This window comes from Amblyomma americanum, chromosome 1 (genome assembly GCF_052857255.1).
Source record: "Amblyomma americanum isolate KBUSLIRL-KWMA chromosome 1, ASM5285725v1, whole genome shotgun sequence".
NCBI lineage: Eukaryota > Metazoa > Arthropoda > Arachnida > Ixodida > Ixodidae > Amblyomma > Amblyomma americanum.
The window spans coordinates 14,171,180-14,186,125 of NC_135497.1; the positions used below are offsets into that span (position 1 = coordinate 14,171,180).

At 47.6% G+C, this 14,946-nt stretch overlaps 2 protein-coding genes across 3 annotated transcripts in view; both read right to left on the reverse strand.

The window, feature by feature from the left end:
- Oat (Ornithine aminotransferase precursor) overlaps positions 1–6,789 on the reverse strand; it is a 53,923-nt gene extending 47,134 nt beyond the window's left edge. Inside the window, exons 1-2 of one of the 2 annotated variants that reach the window (XM_077643071.1) lie at positions 6,622–6,789; positions 3,216–3,281 (exon numbers count right to left, since the gene is read on the reverse strand). The gene's annotated coding sequence lies outside the window, so the exon portion shown is untranslated. The remainder of the gene's footprint in view (positions 1–3,215; positions 3,282–6,621) is intronic. The other variant, XM_077643076.1, reaches the window with a different exon arrangement.
- Positions 6,790–11,013: 4,224 nt separating this feature from the next.
- On the reverse strand, positions 11,014–12,135 carry LOC144116575 (kelch domain-containing protein 3-like). Its single transcript, XM_077651213.1, has one exon. The coding sequence runs from the start codon at positions 12,133–12,135 to the stop codon at positions 11,014–11,016; it is 1,122 nt and encodes a 373-aa protein (XP_077507339.1).
- Positions 12,136–14,946: the final 2,811 nt, after the last annotated feature.

Genomic DNA, 14,946 nt, shown 5'->3' on the forward strand with positions numbered 1-14,946 from the left:
CTTTGTGTACATAAAATAATGCAATACAATTTTATTCTGCAAGACGTACAGGTATTAGCTAAGCCCACAGAAGCAGGGCATACATTTGTTCAGTGCCAATGTTGGCAGCGTAAGTTGAGGTGGAGAACTGAGACAGACAGTGACACGTTCTCCTTAAATGCAGAGGAGGAATGTGAAAAAACATTCAGGAAAAACGCCATTAAGAACCAGAGGGATACATAACAGAAAACTATAAACATTCGTGAGAGTAGGCACAAGAAAACAGAATACAGAGGTTGAGCACAATGCAAACACACACAGACACGAAAACAGGAGAACAAAGAGGCTGTACAAGGGCAAAGCAGAGCCCCACAAACAACCAGTAACCATCAGGGGAAGTGCAACGTCAATTCAGGGATTGAAGTAAAAGGTAAGGACATGATAAATGCCCAAGTGGAAACACAGGAGAACTGAATGGAGTTCGTTAGCTTTATTTTTATTTTACTTCAAAAGGAGTAGGTAAGAATGTGATGCGAGCATTTAGGAGCATAATGAGCAGCACACTTGAGTCCCAGTCGAAAGATTCAATTAACTGATCAATCCTCTTGTCGTCTAAGATGGTAAATACATGTGCTCTGGGCTGAGGAGGCTCCACACTGGTGTTAAGGACACATGAGGTAATGGTCGGCCACTTTTACTCGCATAACTGCACCAATTGGATCTAACTTGGGGCACCTGTAGGCAATGTGGCCAGTGCAGTACTGGGTAAACTTTGGCTCTGCAAATTCTTCACACGTATGTTCTTTTAGAATACTTCCCAGATCCTAGCCGCTGAGGCGATCCAAATAGTCACATACACGCGGCTTTTTTAGTTTGCTAATATCCATATTCGTGCCTCCTGATAAAATAAGATTGTGGGAGCCGCATTTACCCAAGAACACTGAATGTTCTCCGAAATATTGCCTTCCATCGAAGCGTGGCGGTCTGTAGACCGCAACCACAACAAAGGATACTTTTTGATTGCATATGGAGAAAGCCAAGACCTCAGCTGCAGTGAAATGACAAGGTATTTGTTCTGTCACCCATGCATCCTTCACAAATGCTAGAAGTCAATGACAATATGAATGAAAACCCTGCAGGCTGTAGGGGTCAGATTCCGGTCTTTTCTTTCACACACGCACTCACATACACACAGTAGAGAGTGAGAGAAGGCACACAATGGTAGGGTTTCATATGTATATATGAAAGAAACTTAATCTCATTTTTATCATGGTGTGCTGATCTTATTGAATTTATTTCTGCGCATATAAACCATTTTTACGTGTTCATGTCTTCAATTATTGCTATATCTACCATCGCAGTACACTGTTCATTTATTTGCGGTTTTTTTGCGGTGACATTCTACTGCTGATCGTTTTAAAATATATGACACATCTTAGTTATTTCGGCAGCATGGGGACATTTTGTGCTGTTATACTAGTTTGTCTGTGTCTGTGTGGGGGAGGGCAGTCCTAGTGCTCTTTCTTAGCAATGGCTACACAGAAGTGAGGGACACGGGATGAGTGCCCTCTTTCGCACAAAGCCACCAGCAAATTGCAGCACGTGCCTGAGCAGCCTGCCGGAATACCCATGCTGCACCAGAAATGCCAACAAATGCTTAATGCATGAGGTTTGCTAATTCCATTGTTTTTGGAGTTCGCACTACACGTCTAGATTTAATGTCATTATATGTGCATCGTGATGACGTAACGCCTGCAAGCCAATCAAAAATTTTACTCGATTATAAATAGTGCTAACGAGCACAAAATTTCAAAAAAGTTGACCAAATGTGATAATATAAAAATTATTTTGCACAAGATGCCCCTGTTCCTGGTCGACAAGTCTGAAAAGTAGCCTCGCATGTCACTCAGTGAACTTGCACACAAGCCGAGAGAATCTGTCAGAAGTGCCGCTCAAAACGGCGCTATTCACACCGAAAATGCAGTAGAGGTACCTCCTAAAAGTTACCAATAAACCATTTGCTACTTGATAGAAAGTCGTTACTAACAAATCTGCATGCTTTTCTGCATGTGGCATGAGGCCAAGAGTACATTCTCGGGCGAATATGCTTACTGCCTAAGTTCTACTGGCAGTCTCACAATGTCGCGCACGAGAATTTAATGGCAATTAGCCTTACTGCCATTCGCAACCTACTGACTTCGCCACAACTCATTCGCCTGAGAAATGCCTACTCCTGAGCCCATTCACACGCACAGAAAAGCATGCAACCAGGTAGCGACTTTCTCGCAAGTAGAAATTGTTTATTCATAACTTTTAGTGGGATGAGGCACCTTTGCTGCATTTTCAATGTGAATAGAGCCATTTTTACCAGAACTTCTGACAGATACTTTCAGCTAGTGTGGTGACACACGAGTCAATGGATACTTTTTCGACTTGGCAACCAAGAACAGCGATATTTTGTGCAAAATCATTTTTACATTGCATTTGGACAACTTTGCCAAGATTTTGTGCACATTGGCACTGTTTTAACCAAGAAAAATTTCTGACTGACTCGCATTAACGTCACCACCATGCATGTATAACGTATACATAGCTTGCACCGACGTCACATCCGGTGGCTGTGGGGATGCCAATCGGCCATGTTGCTGAACCACCGCCAGACCGCCTCTAGCCTACCGCCGCCTCTGTTAGCTTGCATCGTGTTGATTGTCATCCCTCCGTAGCTTCAATATGGTTTTGTGTGCCATCCTTGGCTGCTCTAACCGTAGCGACAGCTCCAGGTAAAAGAAGCCAATTAACACCAACTTCTTCGGCATTCGTAAGATGATCTTAGGCATGCAAGTGCAAGCACTACAAGACTCTCAGTACGAATCTGCGTGGGCTGTGGCTGGCTTGCATTAAGCGCGGCAATTTGGACCCCGATAACCTTAATTCACTTTTGAGTAGAGCGCACTTTGTGACAGGTAAGAGGCTTGTGCAGTGAACAAAATATCGGTGAAAACGTGGTAAGCAAGGTCGACACCCTGAAGTGAATGTTGCTGGTTTGATTGATGCCGTCCGATTTGTTTGACAACACAAATGCATACTGGGTCCCGCAACACTGCATCTTGGCAACAGCACTTCGCAAGCCATTTCGGATTGCCACGACCGCAGCAAGCAACAACGGCAGAGAAAGCAGCGTGCTGAGGCCCAGCTTTTCATCTCGCAGGCGCATTGCAGAGAGGCTTTTCACCCACCTGCTCAAGAAATCCTTGTCTGCCTCCAATGATTTGAAGGCTTTCATTTCTTGCAACGTCACAAAGCTGGAAGAGCACACGATATCCCTGTGAGTCACTTCAGGGAACACATCAACGCCCATTGTCGTATCGACTCTCGGTCGCAGCGTTTATGGACCAATATTGTCGCAAATTTTCACTTTGCCGATCGAATAAATTCAGAGTAGTAGCCTACACTGAATGGCTCATTTCTCAGTGGAGTAGGCATCGCACCTGACAGGATAAGAAAATAATCTAAAGCGTTCCAGGAGCGGTCAGGCATCAGAGATCTATGGTGGCAGAAGAGCCGCCATTGCTTGATGGGGGCGAAAGTGACGTCACATGCAACCCACATATACTGACATTAAATCTGGACATGTAGAACCAACTTAAGGCATTAAGCTTTACTGCAATACCTTGTGCATGTGGCATGGGCAAGCAGACATAGCAGAACCACCTCTACGTGGGGTTCAATTTAGGCACACGCAAAAAAAACACCTGCAGAGGCAGGTGGCAAAGAATGTGGGCAAAGCTGCAAAAAAATTAAATGCAGGTGGATTTTTTTAAAGAAAAAACCATTCGAAAGCGCATTTTTTTCGACGCAGAAAGTCACTGAAATGAGCCCTCCAGCCTCCCGCTGCTCCCTACAAGAGTTGCTCCTTAGCGTACCCTGGAGGGAAAGCTGGCAGCTTTTCACTCTATCCACCATGGATGCCCGAGGTATGCTGGGAATACAGCAAACTGGATTGACATCTAGTGGCTTATTGACTGTGCTACAGATTGGATTTTTTCAATTGTTCGGTTTCGCTCTCACTACTGTAGTTTTCACTGATGTTTTGTGAGCTTTGTGGTTGTATACTGCTGCTACTCATGCAGTTCATTTAAGATCTGAAACATCCGAAGGTACTAGACTAGAAGTGAGCTGAGCACAGTGCCTGGTGCCTGCTAGGCCTAAATTGTGTTTGCCCCCTCACTGGGAGCCATTTATGCAGCAAGCTGGGTTTTGCTCAGCACGGGAACCTGTGCTATCTGTGCATTTAAATGTGAAAGAAGGGAACAAGTTTTTTTTTATGTGAACTGACAACGCAACAGTTCACTGACGTGACCACTCTGCACACTTCTCGTAGAAGTCTCGGAGACAATTTAAAAGCGCAAAATTAAGCACTTCGACAAGCGCAATTTCTGATAACCGTACTCGCCGAGGATTGCGTTAGATTCATTTCGAAGACTGGCAGTGGTCGCACATTGCATATGCAGGAACGACTTCCACTTCATGAATCAATTCCCGCAAATACCCGCATCTTGCACTTGACAGCACGACCACAGCCGTCAGTTATTTGTGGTAGGAGAAATCTCGCTTCCTAATTCATGTTTTTCTTGGCAAAATCGGTAAGCGCAGTGCCAGGACATGCCGAGAGCCGTCAGCTAGTGCGCGCAAACTAGTTTATCATAGAAAACGGGGCCTCGGGCAAGTTTCTCACGGCGCGAACGTTGCCTATGCACGGACCAACGGTGGCACAGACATAGGGCACGTCCCGCAAAAGCAGACTACACCAATGAAACGCTTCTATTTTTCACAATTCGAAAACAAAAGCTTCTAAAGCGTAGTATTTTAAGTACTAACAATTTTTTTTAAAAGAAAACTGTGTCTCTTAAACGCAAAAATTATTTTCCACGGTTAGCTACATTTGGCGGCATGAATAGAAAGCCTACTCTAGCCTTGATCAAATTCGGTTATCGTTTGGTTTTTGCTCATTTATTGCAATGTACAATAAGCATATTTTATTACAGCACATACATACTGATTGCAAAACAACGCTCCATGCAGCATATAATTTACGAAAACTTGTATTTCTGCAGTCGTAGTCATGTTTTAGGGCCATGCCAAGTGCGCCTTGCTGTCTTCCTGTCATTCCCACGGCGGATGAAGTGCTCTTTCGTGGCTCCTTCAGAAACTCACATAGACGGTGGCGCCAGCTTTCTCTCTAGGTAATATTTAGAGATTTCCCTGCCATACTGCCGCAATATATTCTGGGGGCAATCGCGTTAGGAGCTTTCGAACTCTGGGATTTTAAAACTGGGGTAAAACGCAGCGGGAAAAATATATCGTGGCATTTGGTGCGGGCCATTTGAAACGGCCGGCAATCGCATCGAAGGCTTCTGAACTCGGGGCTTTCAAAATGAAGCAAACGCAGCGAGACTTCTGACATCGGGTGCTTTCGTGCCGTCCAAAACACGCCTCGGCTACCGGCAGAAGGGAGAAGCACTGGGGCTGAAATTCACCCTGCACTCGCCTCTGATCTGAGAAAACTTTTTCTTGCGGCCCCAAATTCTCTGGCCAGCGCCAAGTGCAGCCGGAAAAAGCGTCAGCGCGTGCCTATGAATGATCATTGAGCATCGTGACTCTTATCGGCTACGTCGGATTTCATTTCACGAGGTGAGGCACTTCCCAAGTCGAAAGCGAAGTGGTTCGCTGCACATGGGCGCGCGGGTGCTCTCGCGTTCGACCCGCCTATCCTCGTTTAACCTTATGCGCATTTTTCTTTGCTAGAACTGGACTAAATTTCATCGACGTTTAATATCCTAGAATCCATCGCGACGATTTTTATATGTGGCAGCGAAGTGCGCACACCCCATTTTCAGTTCAGCGTGTGCACGCCAAAGAGGTACCGGCTGCGTGCGTGTTACTTGGATGTCTTTCAAAACCTGAACACACTAAAGCATCGCCTCAATTTGTTCCTGCTTGTCGTCTGCAACACAAGCAGCGGCCACATTTTCCGCGCACCACTGTAATAGGGCGCGATCGGACAATCTTATCACGGCGTCCAGCAAAATTGCATGGCCTTTCGTAGCCAATTTGTAGTCAATGACATCTAGGCCAGTGCCGACAGAATTTCAGCCAGGTTATCATGCCGGTGATCCTCCTGGCTGCCAGCAGAAAAGCAAAAAAAAAATGCCATGGAACCGCTGTGACTGTCATTATCTGCGCAGCGAAGTGCGTGCGCTCATATCCGTGCGTGCGCGTGATGTGTGTTCGCACGCGCAGCTCGTAGATCAGGCCAAGAATATCAGGGAAGATTATGAAATGATCGTATCAAAGCGACAAGCACCGTGGCATGGCTGAACGATAACACCCGACTCGCGGCAATGGCCAGTGAATTATGACCACGAGGAAACCAACGGATTGCGTATCACGTGCCCACGTCGCAGAGCTTAGGCGCGGCCGTTGTAGACATATAATAGGTTGGGGCAACCTAAAAAGAATGAAAAATAATGAGCCCCTGCCTGCAACCGTAGGAGACGGTCGGAACGGCCAAACGAAATAAACAGGCGCACCGTAACCGGCGTGACAGCATAACTGCGACTGAATTAAGAAGAAGATGCTCACCGTGAAGAAGTGTGCGGCGCAAACGAGATAACGAATTCCTGAGCTCACAAGTAAATTGCACGGCCCGACTCCCACCGCGCGCGCGCTTTGCAGTAGATGTAGTAGATGTAATGGATGTAGCCGTACTGTAGCCAAAGACCTGTCGTCTCCGTGCTCCTCCCCATTATAGTACCTTCCCTATGGAGAGGGGTGTCCGCGCTCCTAATACATGCGGCGGTGGGGCGGTGGCGCTGCACACAGTTTTGAGCGCGGTTAAGAATAAGGTTAAAGAAACGGAGAGACATCTGTGAAAAAAGGGATGCTGACGAAATTGACACTGGGAACATACAGGATCTTAAGCAGGAAATTGGCAAAGAAAATATCTATGATAATTGTAGGGGAAGCTCTTTGTTGTTTGGGAGTTTTGCGGACCACGAGCTATTCACGTTGTGCGGTGCTTGTGGAGAGCAGGAGGAAACGACTAACACTTGATACTTTTCTGTAAAGGGCTTCACCCTTCAGTGGAAAGCAGCAGGGCTGATTTGTTCAAAGCCTTGGGGTTTAAGACAGTGAAGAAAAAGTAGGTTTTAAGCAGGTAGAAGCAACCGAGCGAAGGTTATTTGATTGGTGGCTAAAATCAAGACAATTGGAGTGAAATTTCACAAGTCATGGCTAGGTGGCTTGAACAACCACCCGATTTAAACGGTTCAGCCTTACCGATCCATCCATCCATCCAACAACGGTTTGGTAGCGAGAGCTACGCTGGGCTGCCAGTCGAGCATTTTTGTACCAGAGGAGGTGACTCAAGGGATGGATAAGGTTATCTGCTTAAAGTGTTCAAAAAAAAAACCCCCGCAGTTGGCCTTTAAAATTAGCAGGCGCCTACACGATGCGTAGGCTTGGGGTCTTTCCTCCCTCTATATATTGTGATTCTCGATTGGAGGAGGCACGTCAGGATGGGGATTGAGGAAATATGGGGAAGCTCAGTCCGGTAATTGCCTCCTTGGAAGGGGTCACCTCAACTGGGCTTCGCTGGGTAGGAGGAATGAGAGGATAGAGAAAGAGAGGAGGCGGGTCTGGAGTGGAGTAATAATAATAATAATTGGTTTTGGGGGGAAAAGGAAATGGTGCAGTATCTGTCTCATATATCGTTAGACACCTGAACCGCGCCGTAAGGGAAGGGATAAAGGAGGGAGTGAAAGAAGAAAGGAAGAGATAGGTGCCGTAGTGGAGGGCTCCGGAATAATTTCGACCACCTGGGGATCATTAACGTGCACTGACATCGCACAGCACACGGGCGCCTTAGCGTTTTTCCTCCATAAAAACGCAGCCGCCGCGGTCGGGTTCGAACCCGGGAACTCCGGATCAGTAGTCGAGCGCCCTAACCACTGAGCCACCACGGCGGGTTGAAGTGGAGTGGAGAAGAGGCACTGTGGGGGGGGGGGGGGGGGATCCTCTATGTTTGGGGCCCTATTCTCGATATTCACATTCGCCTATCGCCGCCGTGTTCCCTCTCTGATTGGCTGTCAGACATAGAGTTCCTTACTATTAACTATACTATATTTTTTCATTATTTTTTGGCCAAAAGTTGTGGTTCTGCAGTCGGTAGCTCTCCGCCCCATGATGCTTAGAGCGCCCATGGTGGCTAAGGTGATCACGATGAAGCTCCACGCAAACTCCCATAGACGGAGCACCAGCTTTCCCTCTACGTAACAGATGGCACACTCTACAGAATAGTTCCCAACATGCCATTCTATGAAGCCTTCGTTAGCGGTTCATAGTTTACGTACAGCGTTGACATAGTTGCCGAAACTAGCATCGATTACAGCAATGCTAAAGCCCTTATCGACGGCGAACGATCGAATCAAGAGAGGCTCTTTACCAACCTAGAAAAAAATGTTGTGAACTACCACCCTACTAACTGTTACATTGGACAAATCACCTACTGCCATAAAACACAGCATCGGGGTTGCCGCCTGTTATAGTGCAGCACTTACAAAATTCACTTCAACGCATACGTGCTGCACTTTCACCACATCTACAAAACTTTCGAAGAGCTGTCTGCTATTGAGGCTAATAAAATGAGTGTTAAAATGAAGTCATTAACACAAGATTTTAATATTTTCAATGCACAATGCAAGAACCATATAAAATTATCGGTCAATGAGCTCTAGGATAGAGGATAAGATAAACTTTGTTTGCTCTAATTACAGGGTCATTCAGCGGTCCGACAAAGTTCTTCCATCTTCGTGATGGTGATATCTTCTGTCTGGCAGGGTTGGTGCCCCTACTCCAGGGCTCCGCTGAGGGTGGCTGCTCGTCGGGCATGCTGTATGAGCACCCGTTGTATACACGGGTCGCCGCTGGCGAGCACCCTCTCCCACTGTTCCGCACTCGGGTTTTCTACTCTATGGAATGCTTTGTTTTTGCTACATTCCCATGTAATGTGATAAAGGGTGGGCTTTGCGCCACACCATGGGCATGTGTGCCTTTATTTCCCAGGGAACATTTTGCTTAGTGTGTTTAAGTTTGGGAAAGTTCCGGTTTGCAGTTTCCGCCAGTGTACTGGGTCATGTTGGTTTTGTATGTTGTGGGGTGGGGAGTATCTTATCCTCGTTCCTCTATGATAATTTAGTAGATCTGAATACGTCGAGGTCACCGAAATGAAGTCTTCGGGGTCTCCGTCCAAGCCAGCTCAGTTTGTATGCTCTCGAGCGATCTTGTCGACCCTTTGGTTGCCTTCAAAGTCGGTATGTCCCGGTATCTAAAACAGGGTGTGTCTGACTCGATTTTTGTTCTGGCCAGCGCGGAGGAAGATCTGGAGCGCTTTGCGGTCAATTCTGCCATTTGTATAATTACGGCATGCTTCCTTAGAATCTGTTAGTATTACAAGGGATGTATCTGTGCGGTAGCCCTCCGCGGCCGCTAGAGCAACAGCCATCTCTTCCCCCTCGGCTACCGTACAATCCCGTGCCGACGCTCGAGTGATTTCCTTAAAATCCGAGCCTATCACGGCCCCTACGACCTTTTGCTATTTCGTTCCTCGTTTCCAAGGGTAAACCGCGGCATCCGTGTAGACCGTGTTCGCCTTGGTTGCTAGGTGTTACTCTACATAATTTGCCCTGGCGCTTCGCCTGCCCGTATGTAAATTTGGATCCATGTTTCTTTGGAAAGCGGTCCTACTTTGATAGAGCTGCGGAACTCATCCGGTAGGTTCGCCGTTCTTTGTTCCTCTCTGATTGATTCTTGATAGCCCAGTCCGGCCAGGAATTTTCTGCCGGTGGCAGTCTGCTGGAGCCTGAGTAGCTGTGATCCCAGTTGCGGCTCCTTCAACTCCTCGTACGTATTGCGTAGCCCGAGGGCCAGCAGCTTCTCCGTTGAGGTATTGTTTGGGAGGTGTAGAGCCGTCTTGTATGCTTTGCGTATGAGCTCTAACTATTAGCGTGCGGGAATTACGCATTTCCCTGCTTCAACGAAAGTACCTGGAAGTTTCATTGCTTCGCACTGTTAATGAATGCGCACGCAATTCCACTATCACATATACCCGTGTGGTCACTCTACGCGCTTAATAAATATGTACCTGTCAAGCAAAAGAGACTCCTTAACATTTACTTTATATACCTCAGAGAAGGCACGCGCTTTCTTGTAAGACTATGTAGCAGCCCATGGTCATAGCCTCACTCCGATGGAGGCACTTTTGATAAAAGAGCGCACTCGTACGGCACGGCTCAACCTTCCAAAGCAACCTACCAAAGCAGGGACACTGTAGCAGGGACACTGCAGCAGGGACGTGTGCCTTGTCAACACACCGAGAGAGGGCGCCATACGTCTCTTGTCAATGCTGAATATGCATGATCAATAGGAAAACAGCGCAGGTAAACTTTTGTTCCATTCAAATGTAAAATACTTAATATTTCTTTAAAGGTATGACATTACGCTACCAGAAGCTCCCGAAAGTTTGTCGATACTTTGTAAATTATGGCTGTGGTGAGCGATAAAGTGAAGTCAAGTGGGATATTTAACAGGACTTCGCCATATAGGCCCCATGCTATCGTAGCTCATTGCGCATGGTAAACGCAGGGTGTAAGCTACATTGATGAAACTCTACCAAAAGAAACTTTACGAAGCATTTAACATCTAGGCTAGGGAGCTAATTTCTAACTTTTATGCGCGACGAGGTATTAATTTTTGTTTTTGATCGCCTTTGAGTTACGCGCCGCCACGCCACCGGCTGTCGCGAGATGGGGCGACCGGTTTTTCGAGACGCATGGGCCAGTATCATGGGGATTTACTCGAAAGCATTTTTTTATTTGCTGGAGCGTCGGCACAGGGCCGGCGTATATCACCGTCACCACAGTCTATGGCCTCATCGAAAGAGTCCTGTCAGTCTGGTGCGCAGCTTAAGCCCGCAGGCTAAGATGACGAAGTGCTGCTGTAGCTTGTCAGGGCTATCATCTCTTTTTTAATGGCCGGCGGCAAATGGCTGACATGCACGCCTGCGTCTATGACAGCCATAAGGCACATCGTCCTCAACGTCGGACATAAGTTTAGTACGTGCATATCCGTCAGCCCCACTTCGAGCACTGCAGAAGTCTCATCTATAGCAGACTCCACCTGCTGCTCGACCCTTGCGTTGGATTCCAGGCCTCTACCACCGAAAATAAACACCCTGTCCTCAATGACGCAGCAGCCCGGGAACCTCCTGGCCGACGGGCCTGACCGCTTAGGCGTCAGTACGCTCCAGCAGGACTTCTCAGGGCTGTACTTGTGGATGGTACGAAAGTATCGGCCCTGGTCGACGTCTACACCTCCAAATATATACAGCTCTCCATTGTAGACGAATGTCGAGTGATCTTCGCGCCCTTGAGGGGGACGGCCATGTACGCGGGGGAGCACCCATGTCAGGGTGGACGTGTCCAGGAACACCAGAGATCTGGCGTAGACACCTCCGGCAGAGACTTGATTGCATCCGCCCCACACGTACATACGTTCCCCAATGGCTGTCGCCGAATGGTACGAACGGCTCTCCGGCAACTCTCCATTTGTTGGCACACTGTGCCACTGCATGGTCTCAAGGTCGAGGAAATGTATCTGAGGCAAGGAAGGGCCGTATAGAGGCCAACCGCCATAGAGGTAGACTCGACTACCAACCAAGCAAGCCGACTGGCCGCATCGTATTCTTGGCAATTGGCCAGACGCATTCAGGCTACTCCACGCCATTGTTCTAGTGTCGAAGCGGTAAACTACGCTACCTGCTTCAAAGAAGGCCCGGCTGCTCCAGAGGTAGGCGCTCTCTCTGTAGGCGACGACTGTGCGGCCATCGTCGCTATGCCAGGGGCTCCCGTCCGGGAGCGTCTGCGTCTGCAGCTGGTTCCACTGGTAGGTCGCAGGGTCGAAGACGTAAACGTCGATGGATTTCCGCACTGTGCAGTCCATGTCCTTGCAGTAGGGGTCGAAAAAGTAGATCTTGCCGTTTATGGGGACAGCCGTGTGGCTTGCGACTTCTGGCACGCCTTCCAGCCGCACTGTCCACATCTTCGGTACTGGAAATTCTTCCCGGGAAAGAAGCGTGCGTAGCTTTCTTTACCGCCGTAGAACGCTGGTGCACGTGCGGGATTCTTCTTTTTCTTCGTCCTCTTAAGACTTGCGGGATTTTTTCTTCTTCTTCTTCTACCTCTCAAAACATTCAACCCTTTCTTCGTTCTCATTGATGGCCGTATACCTGTGTCAGGGATGTTCCAGTGCATCTATTGGCGAAGGAACTCGCATACTTTGGGTCCATTGGCAAAAATTATACATAATGATAAGATAATAATATATAAGATACAAATTGATTGTACATTCATTGTTTTGTGTTCAGTTGCGTGTTGCGCTTCAGGATTTTCTGTGTCCTTCGCTTGGCCGTAGTCACTTATTCTGCGCGAAAGGAAATTAGCTGCCGGGTGCTTGCGCGCCGGTGTGTTTGTCTTCCGTGCTTTTTTCATTTCTTCTGGTCCCCTTCATGATCCCCCTTTGTAAAATTGTGTTCACCCACGTTGTCAAACAGTACCCATAAGCCAATTACACTTTGCCACGTGGTGAAGACCAGGATGAGATGTGGTATTGAAATGCGGGCAGAGAGGCAAGGCGTTTTTGGAGGCCGCGTCACCCACCAAAAGGATGGCGATGACTCTGAGGTGCTCGCAACAATTTTCTGCGGCTCACTCCCCTAAAGACCACCGTGTCTCGCAGAAACGTCGACTTCTGCCGAAACTCCACATGTCCCTGGGATGCCGAGTGTTTACAAACGCACGAGGTATTCAGGAAACAACTTTCGTTTCGTCTCGGAATTCTCGTAAGCAGCAGGCTTGAACGTACTGAGAGAGAGAGAGCGATTCGGTATGTACCGGTTAAGACCTGCGCGAGCTGTCTGGATGCCAACTCTGTCACCGAGGCGCGCCTTCATTCGGCCGCTCTAAACAAGACATAAAAATGACTGTTTACGCTTCTGAACACTGCTAAATTAAGCAAGAGGTAATATGAAATTTTTCATTTTTTCTTTTCTAATTTCTCCGGCAACACAAATGTGCGTCTCGCAGTCTATTCAGACTTAGGCTGCCACAGTTGAGTACGCAAAACTGAAGGAAAATTGCTCTCCTAAGCTAATGCTCAACACAATTCCATGACAGCTGTCCCTGCGGTGGAGTCCCCGCTGTAGTCTGACTTGAAAGGGCCATGACAGCCTATCTTCACGCATACCCTGCTTATCGCCTTTAATATCAAAAAGTTTAAATTACAATTCCCTGAATTTTCAGTTGATTCTGTAGGATAAATATTTTTAAAACGAATTTTTTTCGTTTCTTCTGCGAACTGCTTGCTGGTCTGGCAACCTCTGATCGCTGACGCCAGAGGGCATACACATCCCGCGTCGTCTACTGCGAGCTGTTGAGTTGTTGCATGCACACCGTAGACATCGGTCGCTCGAAAAGGTTTTTTCTTTAATTTTAGCGAAATAAAATGCATTTTCCGTGTTCTCTTTTGGGAAGCCTTCAACTTAGTACGCGAGCTGAGTGGTCCTTGGGAAAGCGTACTTCTTCGTGGCGCCCGTTTTCCGATTATTGAGGAAACAGAAATCGATGCATCCCTGCTTTATTATTTACGCGTAGAAGCATCCTATTCGTAAATTATGAGTGTGGTCTCTTTTGAGCAGTCAAGTGCCCCCGTATGTGAAAAGCGGCACGTGCCTTGCATGCCTTCGCCGACGTGCGCCGTGAAAGCCGCAGTGTTTTGCAGCTAGCTACCAAATTCTTGTCCGCTATTCATCGGCTCGATAATTAAACTCAAATTATGAAAAGGTGGCGCTAGAATAACCTTGAGGCACGAAAGGAGCAGAGAAAAATGCCGATTGCGACGACTTCCCCGCTGCATGTCGCGTTTGTAAGTCGAACATACATTTCCTTCGACTCGTAGAACCCTTTTGCAGGAACCAAGCCGCTTGAAAAACCCTATGCGACTCGAATGCTTTTACTGCCCGCACCGATGAATAGTCGCCGCCGTCTAAATGAGTGCTTCAAAATAATAGTACAGCAGTTAGCATTTTGCTGTGCGTGCGCATTGTGCCCCAGGAGTGCAACGGTTACGACAACTGCAGCCCCGCGCTGAGGTTGTTTACATGGCTGTGCGCAAACAGTACTGCTCGTTTGCGTGGCATAAAATGCTAGGTGGGTTCTCCTTATTTTAAATATTACGTACTCTTGCTCACAAATCGCACTTTTACTCATTTACACACCATGATAACACTGCAATAAGCGCCGATGATGCTATATATCGCACGTGCTTGGGAAACGCTTCGCGTAGGATACCGGCGCCTCCTGCTAATTGTATCTGCTTCCTCTTATGTCATCAGTATTTGATTTTAAAGCACTTTAGCTATAAATACGTTCGGACATTACTTGAATTAATGAAACAACCAGATTTGTTGTCCACAGTCGACGCCGACGGCTGCTGCCGGCTGCCTTATGCACATGCTATGCAGACCGGGTCACATATCTGCACTTCCCCCTAACTGCACTCGCGTCCTGCGATGTAGGCAGTCGTCGCTTTGAGGGCACTGTGGCCAAGCCTACGCTCAACAGCTATTTGCAGACGCTAAGACTTGCGAATTAGCTCTCCGCAGTCGCCGAAATCTCACGCACGAATCCTGCGTACTCGCTAGGCCTTGTCACGAAAGGGGCCGGTGGCCCGTCGACCGAAATTCAAGAATAAGGCAAAAATTCCTCACTGATTAGTAAGAAAGTGTGAAGATATGATATGTAGCCGCTCCTTTCGCTTTTTCCGATACGGGCAATCTACACAAGCGCAGTTCTT

Excerpts from the sequence above, each read along its gene's own strand:
- LOC144116575 (XM_077651213.1), bottom strand. The coding sequence starts at position 12,135 with ATGTGGACAGTGCGGCTGGAAGGCGTGCCAGAAGTCGCAAGCCACACG.